Source organism: Diadema antillarum, unplaced genomic scaffold (genome assembly GCF_040938485.1).
Source record: "Diadema antillarum isolate AM-2024a unplaced genomic scaffold, OU_Dant_1.0 seq00001012_RagTag, whole genome shotgun sequence".
Classification (NCBI taxonomy): Eukaryota; Metazoa; Echinodermata; class Echinoidea; order Diadematoida; family Diadematidae; genus Diadema; species Diadema antillarum.
In genome coordinates this window covers 125,001-147,294 of record NW_027271848.1, presented here as the reverse complement: position 1 = coordinate 147,294, position 22,294 = coordinate 125,001, and the positions used below count along the sequence as shown (strand labels likewise).

General features: G+C 38.7%; 1 protein-coding gene across 1 annotated transcript in view; it reads right to left on the bottom strand.

Moving 5' to 3' along the window:
• Positions 1 to 15,210, bottom strand: part of LOC139742656 (neuronal acetylcholine receptor subunit alpha-3-like) — a 78,989-nt gene extending 63,779 nt beyond the window's left edge. The window contains exon 1 of the mRNA XM_071653184.1: positions 14,790 to 15,210. Coding sequence (XP_071509285.1) covers positions 14,790 to 14,916 — 127 coding nt within the window. The 5' untranslated portion in view covers positions 14,917 to 15,210. The remainder of the gene's footprint in view (positions 1 to 14,789) is intronic.
• Positions 15,211 to 22,294: the final 7,084 nt, after the last annotated feature.

Sequence of the window (22,294 nt, the reverse complement as noted above, 5' to 3'; positions counted from 1 at the left end):
CTAAAATCTTGTTGACGAGTAAATAACGTTTTCCATTTAAATAACACATCCGTATATAAGAGGTTTGAACATGACAGAAGTTTACTATTATTAAGAAACCAATTAAGAAAGAAACAGCTCTCGAATCTGAGAATGCAATTACACGGTTGAAAGACAAACTTGAAAAATTCTCAAATACAACAGAGTAAATTAACGGAAGTAGAGAAGACACGTGCAAGGTTTCTATGACACCATTTTTTGATTTTCTTTTTAATTTCATCATGTGCCAGAAACTTTTTAATGTATTTTACCGAAATGTAAATAGAGCTGCAAAGATTGCCAAACAAGAGTTGATGGGTACACAAAATGTTCCTCCTGAACTACATAGATGCTCACAATTTATTAATTAAGTATACATAATATTAAGTGGTTTGGTTTTTTTTTATTATGATTCTTACAATGCATTTAATTCTTGGCAATTCATAAAAGACAGTAAAGATACTCTCTTTTACTCATCCCTTTTGGTGACCACTGTAAATTCTTTGTTTCTGTCGTGCAATTTTCAAAGCCTCTAAATCTCTAAATTTGCAGCTGATTCTTTAGTTGGTACCAAGATTTAAAAAAAAAAAAAAACGTGCATCTTTGTCAAATTGGAATATTTTCAAACACTCTTACTGATTTTGCGCATAATTTAATGAATTCAACCAGTTTTATCTGATCTTCCTCAACTGTAAAATATGATATGAAATTTAGAGTTGCCAATTTGAGGATGAAAAAAAAGATAACTTTTATAGCTTAACGTCCCTAGTATGTGATGGGTAAAGTAGTTCGCCTTTTATTGATTATAAGATCATTGTCTATATGGCTCATACGGAGATTGGTGACAAATAGTTCAAAGGACAATATCAAATAAGTTACAAGACTATGTCTTTCGATATAAGTCTTGACCTGACGAAGAAAACAATCGCTGCACACCAGTATTTTTACTGATATTGCAAATAAAAGATTCAAAGGTTACTTTTGCAGCTCGACAAGTGATTTAGAAAAAGAAGAAGAAAATAGAAGTTGATCGAATTAATAACACACAAGAAATGTAGAATCAGCTTCCCATGACAACAAAAAAACCCCAAAGAATTCTTTGGCTGTTTTTTTCTAACTCTTTATACGGAAACAAAAAAGCAAGATATTGAGGTGATATAGAAACTGTAGATCTAAATGAGTTTGGCTTGAGAGCGGTAACAATCCCTGAAAACTCGACGTCAAAATGAGTGAAAAGTTGAAAAATTTACCTTTGATGGTGATGGTGTTATTGTTTATTCTGTGTCCAGTGTGGCCCAATGACGTCAGACACGTGTTTGTCTAGTACCAAAACGTATGATTTATAGTTCATCTTACAGTCGGAGAGTGAAGTGCAACGCCGCAATATATCTTACTTGACTTCGCGAACGAAATAGACGAAAAACAAATACAACACGTTGAATGGTAAAAGTTTGATCAGAATTGGGTATTAACGAAGAAAGTTATGGAAATAGTTTGCCGTGTTTACTGACACAGTGACGTCGGTGGCAATGACATTATGTCAATTTCAAGTGTTGAATCGTCGAGAACCCTTAATCTCTACTTGGTTTGTATGTATTGTCATTGTCTCACTGCATGTCTTCAGTATGAAATGCAGAAACACAGGTAGCAATGACCCTTTATATAAAATCATTGTCGTGTGTTTGGTCTTATATCCACTTCTAATATGAAACTTCAACATTTTTGTGCGTTTAGTTTCATTTTATTCTGCAATACATCAAAGTATAATGTGCACATGGTGACGCATCTTACTTTAACCTTTGCAGTCTGATTCATGGGTTTACATCACTCTTAGGATCGAATCCCCGTGATTTAATAGTCTGTCATGAGCATAGTGACCTAGACCTTCTATGAATGTTGCTGTATTTCAATGCGACCCAATGATATTGCTATTCACTGACCAGAGGATTTCGACACGCCTCTCTGACCGTGAAGAAGGAGCATGATGTTTAATAATGACACAGAAAAGGGCCGCAAGCCAGTTGACCGCTGCATAGTAGCACTCACTCGACTGCTATTCATCAGCAATCACCGCTAGCCTGACGGGGCACTGGCCCGGCGAAAAGAAATCAGCGGAGCGCAATGCCGCCAGCGCCTGCCGATAATATGTAACTTGATTAAAAGTGATATCTGACCCAATTTTGGCCTCAACATCTGTTCGAGCCAATGACCTGTGCTGCGATTGCATTTTATTCGTCGGCTTGCACTGTGAAACGCCTCCTTTTTATCGTGTCTGCGTCGAGAGCTGCAATTCGCTGCGACTGGAAATAAACAAGTTGAGGAAAAAAGAACGAGTAAGAGCCAAGATGATTACATCGAAACTCAAGCTTGACCCGCCTTTGACCTGTCGTCTAAAATATCGTCGGTCACCGAAAATATCTTCATCCCATCCCGTCTTCATTCAGTATATCCCCAGCGATGATATTTGCATTCCTGAAATAACCTGAGAAATCATATCACAAGTCAAGCGATCAATCTCCATCAAACTGTGAGGATGGTGCATGGGGAGTTAGAGAACGGGGGGGGGGTGGATTTGGTGCGTAATTGAAGACGGCTGGATTTAGGGCGGATTTACTAAAATGAGAAACGAAAACCTGTCTGCATGGTGATATGACGGTGAGCATTCTCAACCAGTCACCCTGTACTTAGAGTTTGGTTTGGTCTGATGATGAGCTGTCACGTGACTGGGGGGGGGGGGTGACTTTCTTCCTCTTTGTTCCTTGGGCTTCCTTAACATAATTGTTGTTTTGATTTTTTCCTTCTTCGTTGAAAAACTAACGCAGTGCCTGTAGTTTAAGTACACGTTGAATCGAGACGAGAAACTTGATGTATAAGGAATCGGATTAAAAAGACTTATTTAGCTTTCTGTGTTCATTGTTTGTATTTGTGTGTGTGTGTGTGTGTGTGTGTGTGTGTTTGTGTGTGTGTGTGTGTGTGTGTGTTTGTGTGTGTGTGTGTATGTGTGTGCCCCCAAATATGTATATTTATGTGAATATGTACGGATTGTTCGTTTACAATACATGTATTCTTCATTATTGCCATTTTTCAGAAGCTATACTGATATGTTCAGATAATTGACAGATTATAGTCACGAACTGTATTTGTTATGTCGACGGCAATCTCATCACTAGCTCTTGCTTTTTAATATTTCCTCCAATGGAGAGCTGAAGAGAATTATAAGAACCAAAAAAGAAGTACATTTTCCTCATAAAACATTAGGATACTGATCTCTTTCATCCCCTAACGTACTTTTAAAGAGTTCGGGGGCCCGCCAATTTCTTCCATTTTACCCATCAATCAAACATTTGGCGCTCAGAAAGCTCAATTCATGCGCAAACCTGGTGCCAGTGATTTCCCATGTCGGTGCTCAGTCCGGATTATGTGGCAAAGCAAAAAAAAAAAGTGATATAGAAACCAACATACTTTCCAGATGCGAGGAAGATATTCGAATTAGGATAACAGAAGCGGATTGAGGGAAGACGATTACGGCCGGGAATGCACCGGACCGGGTGGGTTAGAGATTTTAATCAAGAATAAGTCTTCCAGGAGGGTAAAGTAGGTCGACTCTTGGAGAACTGCAGAAGGACATTCCATGCTAACGTTTCTTACCAGTCTACATAGAGAGCATTGGTTAGGTGTGAGGAAATCGGATCTTCCGTTGAAAAGTTATGAGTATTTTTTTTTATAGTTTTGATGCAGCCATCAATGGATAAGAAGACTACAACAGCTCGTGACGTCACAGCAGGACAACGATAGAAAGCAATATAAACCAAAGTCTACCTGAAAGAGCACTTGACTTACCTCTTTCAGAAAGCTGGGGGAAACAATACCCACAACATGCAATTGACATGACTTGTGTCGAGGGAATTTGTACTTTTCATTTAAAGAATTAAGTTTTATGAATTCTCCTTATACTTTTTTATATCGTTGTCCTGCCGTGACGTCATAGACTGTTGTAGTCTTGTTATGTATAGATGGCGGCACCGAAACTTTTAAAATTCTTTAGTTTTGAAGGGATTGTCAGCTTTACCCCAAACTTCACCGATGTGTTCTAATAATATTGCTGCATTAACACAATCCACTCATATGTTTTCGTGAACTTGTCCTTTAAGGGCACTGATAAACAGTGTGGTGGATCAATTTCAGAAGTTGTCAAAACTTTGTTGACTAGCTGCTTGAAGATGTCCAAATGCATGTGATGATATTCCAGCATACAAAAATTCAAAGAATTATTCTCTCATCATCAACAGATCTACAAACCAATTTAACCAAACTAATGAACAGTTTACTAAATTGGTGACTCTAACGCTACCATCTAAGGAAGATATTAAGTTTGTTAAATCACAGATTTCTACATTATGAAAGACACATAGCGGGTTTTTTTCAATAGCTTCATATCAACACAGAATCAGAGACTCCGGTACCATGTAATGTGTAGAATGATACAATTTGAATTATCTAAAACTGAGAATATTGTTCAACTGTGCATTTATGGTTTGTTGCTGATGAGACGTTGCGTTACAATCACCAAGCAATCTCGGCTTTGATTTTTGCATGTATTGAAGTACGGACGGAACTTTTTTCTTTACCAATATGGTCTTTCGAGGGTAACCGTTGTGAATGTTATCTTTTGTTTTGTATCAAATTTTGTTGTTTTATATGCTGTAAGCTCATATACGGACTCATCGATAAACAGCCCTGAGGCGGATAGTGTTCTTTTTTTTTACCGTATTGAAAACGAACGAACAAACAAACAAACAAACAAACAAACAAACAAACAAACAAACAAAACCCATACGCCCCTTTTCTGTGATATCGGCATGATCGGGTCAATTAAGCCTATATTGTTTTCTTAGAGAGTCCCAAGATTACATCGTTTCCAAACTTCCATGCATATCATTATCTTGAATTCAAAATGAGCCACAATTTTGATAAGCTCGTTGTTACAGCATTATAATCATGTTCTTGTTGCTTTTTTATCGTTTGGGACAAGAAAACATAGAGATCGGCCAAACGGGTAGAATTTGATCATGAAACAGGATGATCAACATGGAGTGTCAACATGCAATTTATTTTGTGATGGCATAATGACATGGGATACATTGGACCGGAGGAAAGGAAAGACTAAGGAAGCAGTGGTGTTTGGGATCAGGGTGGGGTATGATAGGAAGAACGTATGGTGGGTATTGAGGGTGAAGACTTTCCATAGACTTTTAAACTACGTATCATCAATGTGTCGTTATATTATATCCATTATAATATCATGCCAGGAAACACTGGAGTCGTGCGCCCTTGACTCGACCTTGAAATTAATTTCGTGGTAGCGGACTGACCACAGGCTAATCAAGAGAGGATCCAGGGGGTGAGGATGGTGGGGGAGGAATAGGGGGGGATGGGAGGTCGGCTGGGGAGGGGAATGTGGAGACTGATGTCAAGCTTACGCATTCTTTTGGGATGGATTACACGCGCGGGGCACCGCCGCTGGAGCACAGGTATTTTCATACGGCCGTTCTCGCGTGCCAGCACAGCGGGTAAGGGAACAAAACCTCTCAGGTCGTGGGCGTATCATCTTCTCCCGCAGCAGGGGGCACTCCGGGGTCCGTCACCACTGGTCACGGACTAGGCACCAAGAGCTCCAGTTTAGGCACGCAAGAAGATGTTGTCGAACTAGAACGGGTCTCCCGCAATGCTCCCAGCCGATGGAAGAACATCATTTAGAGTGTTTCCCCCTTTTTTTTCCAGCCATTATAATTACATCGGAATACCACCCGTCCTCTTCTTGGAAGGAAATACTCTAAAGAATTGACATTGGGATGTGGTAGATTCAGACAGACTGCAGAAATTCTTTCCTTTAGGCTACCCAGTCAACAGTCAGGAATCTTCAGAATGTAGCAAATCCAAAATGCTTGACTAAAACGCCGAAATGCAGGCCCACGCCTTGTAAAAACATTTCCAAGAATCTCTTATCGAGATAAATCAGCTTTTGCTCCAAGCCTGTTTTCAGACAAAACCGTCGTCACAAAACCGGTCTTACAGGATGGGATACTTGAGTGCTACCAGTCCCTAAAGTAGTAAGTCACGTTTTGTCAATTCAAATTCGGCGTAGGGTCCTAATTCAAATTGACTTTTATACATTTGAATTAGAAAGTGCTTTTGGTTGGGAGTAGATTAACAAAAAAAAAAAATGCTTAATACCCGAACAGACTCTCCTTGCCCAATATGGTTACTGGCAAGGGGAGTTGGGAGGGTGCTCTTGATCTGAGTGTGACGTATTACGTAGATGCCATCTTTAAAATACGAGAATATCAGCAAGGAATGGAGTGTTCATCATTGTGCGGCAATAAATAGATAATGACAAAAGGATGCGGAGACATTTCCTGTTAAAACTACAAGTCACTGTCTTTTCACGTTTATTCTGTGGAAAGGACGTATTGTCTCCTATAAGAATATCTGTTCTATATTGTCATAAAGTTAGTATCCCCAATAAAAAATAAACCCAAGACTTGAAAATGACATCAAAACTTGATCATTTTGTATTTCAATTTGTTTTTTGATAAGAAAGTTAAGTGAATTAGTTAGTCACTTTCAGTGAGGTTGCAGACATTTGATTACTTTTTTTTTTCAAAATTGTTCTTGTTAATGTCACATCAAGGCGGAACAATACCTTAACACCGAAAAGAACAACTAACTTTGGGACAGAGGTCTTACTTAAGCCTTACTTACTAAAATGCCTTTGTACGTTTTAGACAAGACACAACGTTGTTCGGCTCCGGCAGAGATATGAATAGCACAGATGCTGAAAGGAAATCCTAATTAATGGATTGGAGATGTCTGACTAGACTGTCCTGGCTGTGCTTGTAAGCCCTCGATAGATTTACTTCGTCGAGGCAAGCGATGGCATTCGACTGTCCGCTCATTTATTTGTCTGTCGTAATGGTCCCGGTGACGCGAAGGTTATAAATCTTCTCGGGGTCTGACAAGATTGGAAGGCGATACACATTTCAATTTTCCTCTCTCTCTCTCGTGCTGGCTCAGGGTCATGGCGTATAGAGCTGCGATGGAATGCAGGTGTAATTAATTAGATGTCAGAGAGTTTTGCTCCAAATGCTTCGAGTTGGATTCTAAACGTGTCAATTCTGGACGGAACACAATATTTTGGCAATGCAGATGAGTAGAATGATAATTGTTGTTATGATTATAATCATAACAAAAAATAGGTATAACGTTCTTGATATATAAGGGTGTCATTACTTTTATATTCAGCAGGAGTTTTCAATTTCTATTCAAATCAACAAGTAATATCACTTTGTTCAATTAGTGAATACTTTCTTAACACAAAATACATGGAACAGATATACATTTACCATCCAGAGAGCTATGAACAAGTGCCAACCATGCTGTTAAATCTAATAAGTTGATTAATAATGTTTAAATCTAACACTGTCAGACTGTAGAACAACAAGTACTGAATAAATCTGGTCGCTAAGAGATTCCTTTAATGTTTGTTTTTTGTTTCGTTTTTATGTGACAGTTACCGTTTGTTTTTATTATAAACCCTTGCAAAACTTGATATGTTAACACTATCAGATACTCTAGTTAATGTGGGACTATGTAGCTATGATTTTCTACACTGGGAACTTTGTGACGTCAGGCCTTTTTAAGAGAAGTCAAAGAGACAAGATTACGTCAGAGTACCAGTTTCTATTTGATACAATGAACGCTATGTACTTTTAACTTTGTCTTCGCTGGTTCCACGAAAACCCAACAATGCCAAAGATCTGCAATGATTAAAAGGATGGTATAGTATTGGTTTAGGTGAGGATTCAGTTTTTAACTTTTTGCGAGATGATTAGAAACCACTTTATGAAATGTTAAGAAAGCATACAGTTCTAAGAGAAATTCAAAGTTTGGAAACCTGAAGCCCCATCTCAACCGAAACTCTACCATTCCTTTAATCAAGTTAGTAGATACACATTCTTGTTTCCTTCGCATTCAAATCGTCACGCACAGATTTGTTGGCCAAGTCGAGGAACGTATAACATGACAAATTTATCTATAGTGAACTGATACTACAACCGTCACTTTTGCACTATCTACCACAGCGCCAGCTGAAAACTGATTTGTTTACGTCATCATTTGATCTGCTGTTGGATTTACATTCGACACCACCTGTTCTTCGTTCCTCTGATGAGTGCCGCTTGAGATCGCGGCATAGCACCAAACAGAAGATAAACTAAATATTGAAAGTACAGACAAGTACACTGGTACAAGTGAGAGGAACAATATGGGCGGCACAGCGACAAGGCGGAATAACACAGAGTTGGAGAAAAAAAAAACAAGATCAGAAAGTGCTTACTCACTCAAGGCCATTCTGCTTTGTTTTCTAACGAGACGACAAGAAAACTGAAGATAGAGAAAAAGGAGCGAGCACTCGTGATTCTGATCGTGAACATAAATCGATCCAAAGCATGTCACGCGGCTGAGTTTGGATCGATCGTGTTTATCCAGCTGTGTTCATACAATCCCCATGTTCTCTTATCAAGGCTTCTCGGAGACAGAGACAGAGACAGAGAGAGAGAGAGAGAGAGAGAGAGAGAGAGAGAGAGAGAGAGAGAGAGAGACTACAGTACTAAGTAGAGGGAGGGAGAGTAGGAGGAGGAGGAGGAGGAGGAGAGAGAGAAAGAGTTTCCCGCCCTTCGTACTCCTTTCTCTCCTCCTTTTTTTCTTATTAGGCAAAAGAATCAACAACTCCTCCGATTTGTTTGCCGATCATGAAAAGCGCTACCACGACGTGGGCAATTGGATAGTAACGTCTCGAATGGCGTGTCAGCAATGTACAGTTCTTGTCGTTGGCCTAAGACTTCTAAATGTTTCTTTTCCCTTTTCTTTTTCTTTCCTTCAATTAGGAAACACACCGGTGCATTAACAGGTGCAGTTTTGTCAACGATTATCTTATATACTGTGTTCTTCTTAACGGGTTGCAGCCTAGACACGCGCCTAAACCAAAACCTACCTCAATTCGTTCCTTGTATAAAACAATTTTGTATTCCGGTATCTGTACAATTAATGCCTTGACATTAAGCTAAAATAATTGTCAGTTGCTGCTTTGTTAAAGCGCATTTGTTTTTGTTTTTGTTTTTCCCGGCAGTTCTTAATATTATCTGAAAATTATCTTGCTGTAGTATTTTACAAACGCATTTTTTTTTTCTGTGTGGTACGTGGGATTCGGTTGCAGTGTAACTGGTTAGCCAAAAGAATCAGCAGAAAGGCCTTCGTGTTCAGAGCCCATTTAAGGCCAGCAAACTTGTAGAATTACCAAGATGTCTGGTTCTAGTAACAAGATTCTGACAAACGTACCCTTAATCATGTAACAGAGCACACATGATATTTCCCAAATTCTGTTATAATAATATTTACTTCGTTGTAGCGAAAAAACAAACAAACAAACAAACTGCTGAAAACTGCTTATCCAATAGTGGAGAGCCAAAGTAAAATGGAGTCAGAAGAGGCCCGAGCTTTCGATCCTAGCAGAATCTTCGTTAGAGGCAAAATAAGAAACAGACAGGGAAAGCAATCACATATAAGGACTACACACAACAAGAATAGTCAGGGGAGGGCTAGGGACACCGAACAATCAAAGCAAAAGGGGTATACTAAGGGAGCAAAACAGGTAAGGGAGGGGGATTAAAACGTAATTATGATACAAAATGATCAACTTTTTAACGTAATATATGAGTCGTCTCATCGATACAATTTCTTTCAAACAGTCAGTCTAAATTCAAATAGTAACAGATTTGATTTGTAGGCTTGTCCAGTCTAACATGTTTTGACAAGTTTTCAATCTAAAAATAAAAACAACCACAATATCCAGCAATCACTTTACAATGGTGTTTTAACAAATGATATTCAGTGATTTCACGCTTTATTTAGTACGCCTACACTTTGCTTTATTTGGCTGAATTTACATGAGTAACACAAAATGTAATCCCTGGATAATATCCTTCGCTAGCACTGCAAAAGGTGATATGAGTCGACTTGATTTGATTTCTGCATTTTTACTTTAGTATGTGAATGAAAACATACAATAAATGTAGTTATGCATAAATGTATAGGAAGAGTTAGTGAATAATCTTCTGTAGCTCTCACAGAAATAACATATCAAGAGTTTAACATGGAGCACTTTAACATAAATGAATATAGGAAATAAGTATGTGGGAGGCAACTATGTACAACATAATGGACTCTAATACTATATGGCAGGTTCTGCTTACATATAAAGGTCATGTGTAATATGAAAAATGATGTTCCCCTATCTTTGCTTATTGCAATAATGTCAGTGTATGAATATATAACTTTATATTACAAAATTTATCAAGAATTCCTGTATGTCTTTTCAGTACGTGTAATTCTCATTCGCCCAACATGTTCTCTTATGAGTCTTGTCCAGGGCAATGTATTATTTTAATGATATTGTAATTCCTATTGTGTTGTTATATCTTTCATTGTTAATAGGGGTTCTTTGATTTTGGTTGATTGACGTTAACAAAATGATAATGTACGATGTATTAATGTCTTCTTTATCCTCGCCCCAGTCCAAGAAGTATGTTTAATGCCATGCGTATTTTAATGGCATCGTGATTTCAAATCAAGGCAGGCCTATTTGAGAGTTCCAGTTTTCTATAGATGAAACACAGAATGGCAATTTCATACACTGCAAAAACATCGGTGTTAGATTTAACACCATGTATGGTAAATCTTACACCGATCAAGTGTCAGTAGAGGAACACATCCACAGGTGTAGAAAGCATGTTGTGATGGTGTTGAAAAGTGTTCACCTGACACTTCGTGGTGTTAAGTTGACACTGTAGCTGGTGATATTTTTGACACTGCGCTGGTGTTAATTCAACAATGACATTGCATGGTGTTGATTTGATATTGCTGATGTTGATATCAATGGTATAACACCCATCCAGTGTCAATATGAGGCCATGGTGTAATGTGTTCACACCTTCTTTTTTTTCAAAAATCAATTACTTTATCGGAAAATTCTTGATCGTCTTGTTGAAGTTCAAAATCAACAAGAGGAACAGTCACTAAGCAAAAAAAAAAAAAAAAAAAAGCAATTTTATATTTTGAAGTGACACCCGGAGGTGTTAATCTATACCACAAATGAGCACATGAAATTTAATTCCAGTTCGGTGTTCATATTTAACACCGGACTTTTTGCAGTGAACCTGCCATACATGAACTTAGAGGAATGTTTCCCCACAGAACTTAGATCGGAGGAGGCAGACCGGCGAGTCCATGTGAGGTAAATAAATACGTACTTGAACTGAAGCACAGTGATGCAATAAAGCTGTGTAAAAGCAAATAAAGGGATAACCATTCAATTAGGGCAGACTTTGCGGATTTGGAACGCAGCGCCATTCTGCCTTGTGTGTGTGCGTGTGTGTATGTAGATGTGTGTGTGTGTGTGTATGTGTGTGTGTGTGTGTGTGTGTGTGATTGTGGGAATGTGAATGTGCGTATTTATGTGTGTTTATGTGTCAGGGGGACTTTGCTTGAAAGAGCCTCGACTATGGCAACGACAAAGATGAAAAAAAGGCATAAAAAGTGACGTCAAGTGGACTTAAAGCTCGTGAGACATCGTCGTGTTTGGCGACAAAATGCAAGCAGGGAAAAAAAGTTTAATGTGGAAAAGCTGTGATAACTTCGCCCGGCTTGAACATGAGCTCGTCAAAATAGCTGTCGTCTGCCTGTACATCCCGCTCTTTAGGAGTGTGTGTTCTCTTTTCTTGTCTGGCGGTCTCTGTGTTGGCGCGCTTTGAAAGCAAATCTAATCTTCTCTTAGCATTATGTATATCGTCTTGTAGACCTATGAGATTCCGTTAAACTTTTACACGAAAGAACTCGCGTCAGCGTTATGAATTATCACAGACACAATTAGGTTGGTGGTGTTTTTTTTTTTTAGCAGAAGAGAATGAGAGAAAAAAAAAGAGTTAAAATAAAGGGACTGACGAATAGGGAAATGGATTGGTGTGTGAGATAAAGAGAGATAGAGAACAGTGCAATGGTGATGCTTTGTATTCAGTTTAGTTTACCTCACACTTTATGAACTACGAATGTCGTCAGTATCGCACTCAAATTGAGAAATTAAGTAGAAAGAAAATCAATTTTCGTCACCAAGAATGGTGCAATAATATTTCTGACTTGGTGGGCATTGTGAAACTCACAAACTCTGGTTGTTGAAGGCATCGTTATATTCTACTGGTGAAATTTATCGAAATTGTGACTGTGGAAAGAGATTTCTATAAAAATGGAGGACGGTGACAGAAAGTCACTGCACAACAGGACAGTAACCAAGGATCGTGCAACACGCAAGGGAGAAAAAGAAAAACTTCTCGAATTTCTCTCCCCCCTCCCCCCCCCCCCCCCCTCCCCCCCCTCCCCCGGATACCTCGTCGACCTCCCACTCTGTGATATGAGACACATGATATTGGTTACTGGGAATCGATCGATATTTGACCGCGGACAGGTGACTATCGTGATGTTGTCGTAACCGATAAGGGAGATTGGGGGGGGGGGGGGGGGTAAGATGAGCAGCATGGGGGGGGGGGTGGGAGCTGGCGGGAAGGGGTTTTAAGAATGCTTTGGTGTCATGGGGTTCCTTGCAGGGTGTAGCAGTTCTGCTTTTTGGTCATATTAATATATACGCCGTCCGTGCTTCATCTACTGCGGCTGTTGGAGAATGGCTGGGAAGTGACTACAGGCATTCCCAATGTGCAGATCTTCAAAGCCAGTGTAAATGGAAGAATTTAAGTTTAAGGAACGTGGGGGGGGGGGTGGAGGGTCAGCCATGATCATTGAACTTAACTGTTGAAGTTATATCACCGGGGAAAAAAGAAATCACTCATTCGTCAAAAGGCGACTATTCCTCGGGGCAGAGGTTTTAACTGCACAAATATTTGGTTCTTTTTCATGGAGAAAAAAAAAGGTGTAATCTTAAATAGATGTGAAAAAAGACGCTTTAGAAAATTAATACTGATGGTCTGTGCAAAGGAGGAATAATGGGGAAACTCAAACTAATTCACATCAGTGTTTGAGTGTTTAATTTCAGCTCAGGCACGTATATGTTTATTAAATCATAATAATAATTCCAGACAGGCACACACATGGGCACCTACACACACCACTGTGTCTGTGCTTTTCAAGGAACTTGTGTTTAATTCCCACATAGATTAATACACGCCACGCAGTCTGCAAGGGGCCCATAATTACAAAGTAATTACTCTGCGCCCCTAGGATCTGTTAGAAACATCTGTCTCCCTCGGAGCTAAAATGGCTGTGACCCGACTGTCAATATTGCTTGAAGAGAAGACAAGGAAACAAAAAAAAAATGAACAGTGGAGGTAGAGAGAATGAAGGAGAAAAAGAATTTTACATAAAAATGAGAAAGGAAGGAAAAAACTGTAGAGATTAAAAGACAAGAGGAAGTTAACAAATGAAAAACGAAGTCACAAGACACGTGACTTTCGCTGATCTTGCAAGATGGATGAAATGTTTGATCTTCTACTGGTTATACATTCATTTGAACCAAAGACTTTTAGTCCGATTCAGCTCAAATATATGTTGCCTTTATTTCTTTGTTGTTGTTTTTCCAAAGTACTATCACTGACTACATATTATGTACATATATTCACACACGCATATTTATAGGAATATCAAACATGATTACATACCTGTAGATTGTAAACTTTTATTATTCTTTTTGATATCTATGGAGTGTTTTATTCAGAATATAACAAGTCACTTACACACTCACACCCACACACAATCTTATCCATGTTCACATAATAGGGCCTATGTAAGACTAAGACCAACACACGTCATACACGCAGTAATGGTTAAGGTTAACATAAAATAATAGAGAGATATGAGAGAGAGAGAGAGAGAGAGAGAGAGAGAGAGAGAGAGAGAAGGGGTGGAGAAAGAGAAAGAAAGAATTTAGAGGAAATTAAAGAGATTTCACTTTGGCAAAGTGTTAGGTTTGATTCTGGCAAGATTTTGCCAATGTACCTGCAACACCGATCTGATAATAATTCACCCTGCGCCATTCCGCGTCACTGCCGATGTACATGGTTGCTTCCAAATGCGATTGAATGGATTTGTGCAGCGCGGCTACTTTCCGGAGTGGTAACATCTCCGTACAATCACGGATAGCGTGAAGTCTTGTTTAAATTATGTGCATTATTCATTAAGGTGGTATTTGATTATTCTTATTCACAAGATGAACATTCACTCAACGCTTAGAGACTTTGGTTATGCGACGTCGTATACATACTCTGGCGGTAATATCGCACAATCGGCCGAGCTGCCGTTTGGCTTTATTGCCTGACGCATGTTCCTTCTTTCCCGGCGTTATACGATAATACTTTGAGTAGACAGACGGTGGACCGCGCAAATCTACAGATTCTGGCGTCGCAATATGTGCGTTGTTGTGATTTGTTGTTTCACAGTCTCTATTTTTTTTTTCTTTTAGAAAACTGAATAAACACATTGTATTCCACCTTGAGGCCAAAATGCTATATTGCATTATACTGTTGCGAACAAACAAAAAAACTAGACGGCCATGCCAATACATTGAATTAAGAACATTAAGAGCTATGACAAACTTTCACGTGACAAGAATTTTGAGGCAAGTAAAAAAAGTCACCTTTCGTAAAGACACTTACCGCTCGGTAAATTTCCCAGCAGAAGGCCGACGGATGAAAAGACGAGGAAAGTCCAATTTATCAGTTTCATCTTGGAGTGTCTTCCTTTTCCAGCGATATGTCCCGGACCCTCAGCGCCACAATCCATGGCTGAGCCGTCCTCGTCAGGGCGCTAATTCAGTTCGTCAAGACGCGTCTTTGCCGGCAAAGAAAACTGTTCGCGTCACACATACACACACATAACGCACGACTCAACACAAGAACCAATGTTTAAGTCTCTAATCTCTAATAGTTTCTATCAGCTTACAAAGCGGCTGAAATCCTTCTTGATTTGAGCAATTACGCTACGATTCACAATCCGATTCTATCGTCCTGTCTATTGCCAATAGAACCTAATTCTTGTCGCCAGTTGCAGCCTCTCACTCGGTTGCTTGGCGGGCAAGATGCGGGGAGTCTCCGCCGAAAGCCGTTAGCGCGTCGGCATAATGCTTTTTTTTTCTCTTCTATCACTCGTGCATCCACTCTTTCTTCCTCTCTTTCTCTCTTACCCTCCCTCTCTCTCCTGTTAGGTTTGCTCAGAAAACTGTGGAGAGGAACCTTGCTGTGTCCGGGCGATGAGGGCGCCAGCAAAAAGTGCTTTGCCCATGAAGTCTGTGCATTGGACGAGGCATTCTTCTATACCACGATATCATTGCTCGTTTGATTTGATTTGATTTTCCCGTATGGCTATTTATATAACCAAACATCGCCAGGATTCTTACTGCCTATGAAGGAACGCAAAGTTTAGAATATTATCAGATGCGACATCCCCGTGAAGATATGTTCCTTCAAAACAACTTTATAACTTACCCGCTTACAGATATGTGATGTTGTGTCTGCAGTGATTACAGTGTACACTGAAAACAGTTCATCACGATAATATTTTTATATTTGGCGGACAAAGCAGTTTCATGCATTGTTTTCCATGTTAGTCTCTTAGAATTTGTACCTTTTTGGACATGAATTCAATGACTCGAATTCAATTTTCAGATATCCCAGCAGGAAGAGATCTGCAATAAGCAACTTGAGCAGAAATTTTCTTCTTTAAAGGGACTGTACAGTACTAGTTAAGGTGAGAATTCAGCTTATAACGTTTTGCAAGATATATAGAAACCACTCTATGAAATGTTAAAGAGCATACAATTCTAAGGGGAATCAAAAGTTTATTTGATGAAAATTGGTTTTGAAATGACTGAGCTATCTAAAAACAAGGTAAAACAAAGAGATCCTAATAAAAGTCGTATCCTGTCAACTTTATTAGGATCGCTTTTTTGGATATCTCAGCCATTTCAAGACCAATTTTCGTCAAATAAACATTGAATCCTTCTTGAAATGACATGCTCTTTCATATTTCATAAGAGATTTCTCATTATCTCACCAATAAATGTTATAAACCTGAATCCTCACCTCAACCAATACTGTATAGTCCCTTTCATGGACGCTGATACATGCAATTTTGCATTCGGACACCTATTCAACATTTAAATTCTTAATTGCTTGTTTCAAGCTTTTTGTGACTTAGAATGACGTCATAGATCAATTGGAAATTTTGGTAAAAAAAGGAAAAATTAAGCTCTACCACGACTGTAATTACATTTGTCAAAAATCTTCTTGACTAAAGATTTCACACGTAAGTCCCTTGCTGTGAGAGGATCTGTTAAAAGAACAACAAGATTTGATTGCAAATAACACCTCCCAGTAACAAAACCTCCGTCGTGGAAATCACACATTTCACCGTCAGCCATTAGAAAAAAAAAAATGGAAATGGAGACAAAGGGAAGGTGGTCGTTAGGTAACCAGAAATATAAACATGATCCAACTGTGTATATTCTTTCAGAATAGTCTCGTGTCTATTGTTTTTTGTTATGATTTTATCTCTTCATCCGACCTTTAAAAACAGTGAGCTTGTCTGTATCCAGAGAAAGACATTTCAAAAATGCCGTCGTTAAATTCTATTAGCCATTACAGAAAACTTGTTTGGCCTTTCAGCAGGACCATTAAGGCTAAATGACCCCATCTCTTCATTAAACATGTCTCTTCACAAGTTCTTGTTCTCGAGGATAAATTGTCCATAAAATGATGATTTCCATCTTTAATGTTCCTCGTCTGCACTGTTGGTGCGCTCACCGTGACGTCATTGACAGTACCTTTATTTTGAAACCCCCACGCAGTTTGAACTGATTAATCTGAACCTCGTCTCAGAATAGTAGCTCTCAATGTAAGTATCAAATTAGCTGTTTATGTCAGATGAAAAGTGAGTGCTTTTTCCAATATATTTCACTCTTCTGCATGTGTTTATTCCAGACGACTTGAAAAACACTCACTCCAGTTTAACTCTCACGAATTTGGCAAAACCAGTGATGTAAGAACATCTAAATAGAATCTGTTGTTGTGGAGTGAATCAAATGCGCCATGATCTTTTCAACCATGAAGGTCGTCACCCATAAAAAGTGCAATGTGCGTATTGCTTCTTGGGACATCCCATGATGCACTGCGATAACTACCTTGTTATACATAGAGGAATGGGCCGCCCCCCAAAAAGTCAGAAGAGATTAAAATATGAAAAAGGGGAGTAATGATTTTGCTCTATTCCTTTTGTTCGCCGTCGCAGCCCGTATGAAGCATGAAGCCAAACATCCCATCGGGAGAATGCATCGTGCTCTGTGCAATTATTGGCCCAGGAAGGCAATAAAACATGAACTTTAAGCCTCCCGCGGGACGCACTCCGCTGAGCCGGATATTAACTGCAAACCGACGCTGGATCACGGCGGCTGGTGACAACAGCTTCCTACGTCCTCTCCGGAATCCCAGGTCTCTCTCTCCCTCTCTCTCCCCTCCTTCTCTAAGTTACCTGCCTATACCGTGTACCGTTCATGAGAGCCAAACGAGCTTGTTAGCCATACCTCATCGCCATTCCACAAGTGAGCAGACTATCCAACTATGGCAAGCTATACCCAAACCAACTCCATTCCCGCCCGTGTAATGATCATCAGGCTAATGTTCAATCAATCTTACCGGAAAGGCAGATGAAGTGCTAGAGAGAGAGAGTGAAAAAGAAAGACAGAGAGATTGAGGGAGAGAGAGAGAGATAGAGAGATAGAGGGAGATAGAGAGAGAGACAGAAACAGAGGGAGAAAGGGGAGAAGAAGGAGGGAGAGAGATAGATTGCAGAGGTGTAGAATGTGAGAGAATGACGGAGAGAGAGAAAACAAGAGGGAGGTAGAAAAGAGATCACATCCCATATACCTTAATCTGACTGCTTCATCGTTCAGCTTCTTAGAAGATATTTTGGAAATATCATCTAAATCATTTAGATCCGGATGAGTCGATCATGTTGTTGTATAATTATTTGAGTTCATTGTACATCCAAGTTATGTAATAGCGTTTTGCTACAGTTATCTACTCCTCATTGAAAAATATAGAAAATGAAATTGCATGAAAATGATGATAATACATCATATCTCTTGCATCGTATCTATATCTATATGCATATGTATGTTTTTGGTCATTTGAGCACATTTTAAGACAAGAGGTGTTTTTTTTACTTTCTAAGTATACGTTTATACGGCATTGCTATTGTTGTGTTGGCATTCCGTATGATGTCTAATTTGCCCTTACAACAATTTACAACATTGAAGTACTAGTTTTCGAAATCACTTATCAAAAAGAAAAAAAAAACACACGCACACACATTTCACAGCCACTGACAAGGGGGCAGCTCAACAAAAGAAAACTGTATCATCTTTAGACGAGTTTCCCTGACATTAAACCTACCAAGTCTTTTGTCTTTCTGTATATTGTTATTTTACACTTATTGTATAAGTATCATAATCATACAAAACAACTTTCGTATCGTAAGAAATCTGTGATTCAATCACCGGAAACCTTTCCGTGCTGTAGTACAACGCACTAAAGAGTTGATACATTGACACTTACGCCGACTAGAACGATGTATGCTAGACTATTATTTGTCTTGTTTGATGTAAATATGATTATAACGTCATCTTGACGGCATCTCGCGAGAAATCGATTTTCATCATTATCGACACCCCGTACTCTTACAAAAAGAACCGCATTTCAAAAGAGTTCCTTTACACAAGGCAGGAAGCAGGAGAGTCATGCTCATTTTTTAATGTTAATCTTTTCCTTTTTCTCTTTCTCTTTCGATCTCTCTCTCTAGTATAGGTATACATACATATATATATATATATATATATATATATATATATATATATATATATATATATATATGTATACCTATACCTATACTGGCGAGACGCTCGAAAATTTGTGTGAAGAAATAAACCGTTGGTGAATACAGCATGAACTTTGTTGCAGCTTTGTTACTTATCTTTTTATCTTGCCAACACCTGGACTACCTTATATATGTTTATATATATATATATATAAATATATATATATATATATATATATATATATATATATGTGTGTGTATATATATATATATATATATATATATATATATATATATATATATACATACATATACATACATACATACATGCACATGTATATGACCCTTAACTTCTACAGTTATGAACCTCAGGAGGATGGTGTCACTGATACACAAAATCGTGTTTGAACAGGTCCTTACAAACTAGAGAACAACAAACGAAAGAAGTAAGCTGATAGTTCACTGTCCTTGGTGTTGACTACAACATCACGAAGCCTCCATGAAGAGGATGCCTTCCGGTTATAATTGCTCCTTTGCGGCTCTTATCACCAATAAAAACATGCCAAGTATACATTTTAGCTTGCGAGAAATATACATTGCCGTTTGCCATCTTGGCGTCAAGGAGAAAGAGAAAAACAGCGAGATATAAAGTACTAAAGACAGAAGAATAAAACAACAACAACTAACCAACCATTTTTTACGATTTTGATTCCTTCAGTCCACCTGCTACCAGCTTTCTTTGTTTGTGAGTATATGCCTCCTCGAAGGTTTTTATACCTGTAAACTGAGATGAAGTCGCTAGCATAGGCGCCGGAAGTGGGGGGGCAGGGGGGGCGGCCGCCCCCCCAATCCAAAAAGTGGGGGGGCAAAACGCATTTTTGCCCCCCCAAAAAGCCCCCCCCCCCAAAAAAAAAATAATAATAATAGTAATAATGATAATAAAGATAAATGAATAAACAAAGAAAATAAAATAAATATGTATATATATATGAATAAAAGGGAAAAAATATGGCTACAAACGGCAGCTTTTGGACTGGAAAATGTCAAAATTTTCAAGCTCGCTCGCTTCGCTCGCTCGCATCCAGCAGTTGAGTCCGGTGCGCCTCCCCCTTAATTTCTAAAGCGAAAAGCATAGCTACGACGGCAGTTGTTGGACTCTAGAATGTCAAAATTTTCAAGCTCGCTCGCTTTGAATCGTTATGCCATTCTCCTAATGTTGCTGACAGTAATAGCCAGTAGTTGCGCCCGATGCCCCCACCCCTTAATTTCCAAAGCGAAAGATAAATATAGCTACAAACGGGAGTTTGGGGACTGTAAAATGTCAAAATTTTCAAGGTCGCTCGCTTCGCTCGCTCGCATTGAATCGTTATGCCATTCTCCTAATGTTGCTGCCAGTAATTGCCAGCAGTTGCGCCCGATGCGCCGCCCCATTAATTTCCAAAGTGAAAGATAAAGCTACAAACCCCAGTTTTGGGACTGTAGAATGTCAAAATCTTCAAGCTTGCTCGCTTCGCTCGCTCGCATTGAATCGTTCTGCCATTCTCCTAATGTTGCTGCCAATAATTGCCAGCAGTTGCGCCCGATGCGCCCCCATTTATTTCAAAGCGAAATATGTAGCTAAAATTAAAACTCCAGTTTTGGAACTGTAGAATATCAAAATTTTCAAGCTCGCTCGCTTCGCTCGCTCGCATTTTATTGTTATGCCATTCACCTTATGTTGCTTACAGTATATAATTTGTCAATCGTTTCACACCGTCATTCCATAATCCATGTAAGGAAAACTTACAATATACCTCAATGACTGCGTTGTTGAATGTATCACATTCCGTAATGTATTGTAGTCCCATTATTGCTCACGCACACACGCACAAGCATACAGACCGTCAAAATTACTTTATGGTTCCCCCCATGTTTCGACCCACCGTACGCCACTTTACATATATCTATATATATATATATATATATATATATATATATATATATATATATATATATATATCTATATCATATATTATATATATATAATATATATATTATATATATATATATATATATATATATATATATATATATTATATATTATATATATGAATAATAGATGTGTGTGCGTGAGTGTGTGTGTGTGTGTGTATGTGTATATTGTGTAACATATGCATGGTCTAATCTTGAGCCCCCTCCAATGTTTGCCCCCCCAATCCAAAACTGCTTCCGGCGCGCCTGGTCGCTAGGAACACAGAAGAGATTTCACGCGGTTTCTTCTCCCCATTGTGCCTTCTACTAAAGAGATATTCTTTCATTGAAAACAATATAACGTGATAAACTCCCTCCCCCCCCCCCTCTCTCTCTCAGACGTCAAGATCGTGAACTCTCTCTATCTGCATGTATCATATTTCCCTTGTTGCGCTTATATGGGAAGGCAACTTTGTCATAATGTGTAATAACACACCTGCGCCAACTTTGAATATATCATGCTGAAGAGAGAAGTTTATCAGTGATGTAGATTTGACACAGTCTCCCTCGTATATGTGAAATCAAAATTTACTTGCTAAAATATATTTCTGAGTGATTACTCATTTTGCCAACTACTGGTACAATTATATATGCTGAACTAGATTATTAAAGTAGCTTCGCTGTAACCATCGTAGATTTAATTTTCGTGCATAATTACCCACTCCTGGTAATATCAAAATGTTTATTAGCACTGACATTAGTCAGTACTATCTTGCGCAAATGAAAATATTTCGGACAACTCTTTAATACTTTGTTTCTACACTCAACGTGCTCAATTTCAGAGTTTAAAGGTATTCAGACGTGAAAATGTTCATTTTCTTTTTCTCTATACCTACATAATTCATATGTTTGTGAATATCCTTACGTATGTTGTTTTGTTTGTCTTTAGTCTGTACACCTATGTGTGAAAACTGACACATAGAAGAGATTAAACATAACGGGAGAATCTCCAGTGTTATGGCAAGCCAATCTTGTTTGAATTATTCAGAGCCATACGCCTACGTGTCGAAACTTACATGTCACAGAAGAAGAAACTAGAGACGAGATTCTCTCGTGTAGTGAACGACAATCTTGTCTGAATTATCCAAACTCTTCCCTCGCCAAAAAAAAACACGCTTAAAAAACAAGGAAAGCATATCTTGCCGTATCAATTATTAAGGAGGCTTGTATTGCTCTCGGCGAAGAGGTGGATGTCCGCAATGTTTTTTTTTTCTTTGTTTGTTTCTTCTTCTTTTTATTTTTGAATGGCGAGGGGCTAGAATCATCGACGCGTTGCTTCATC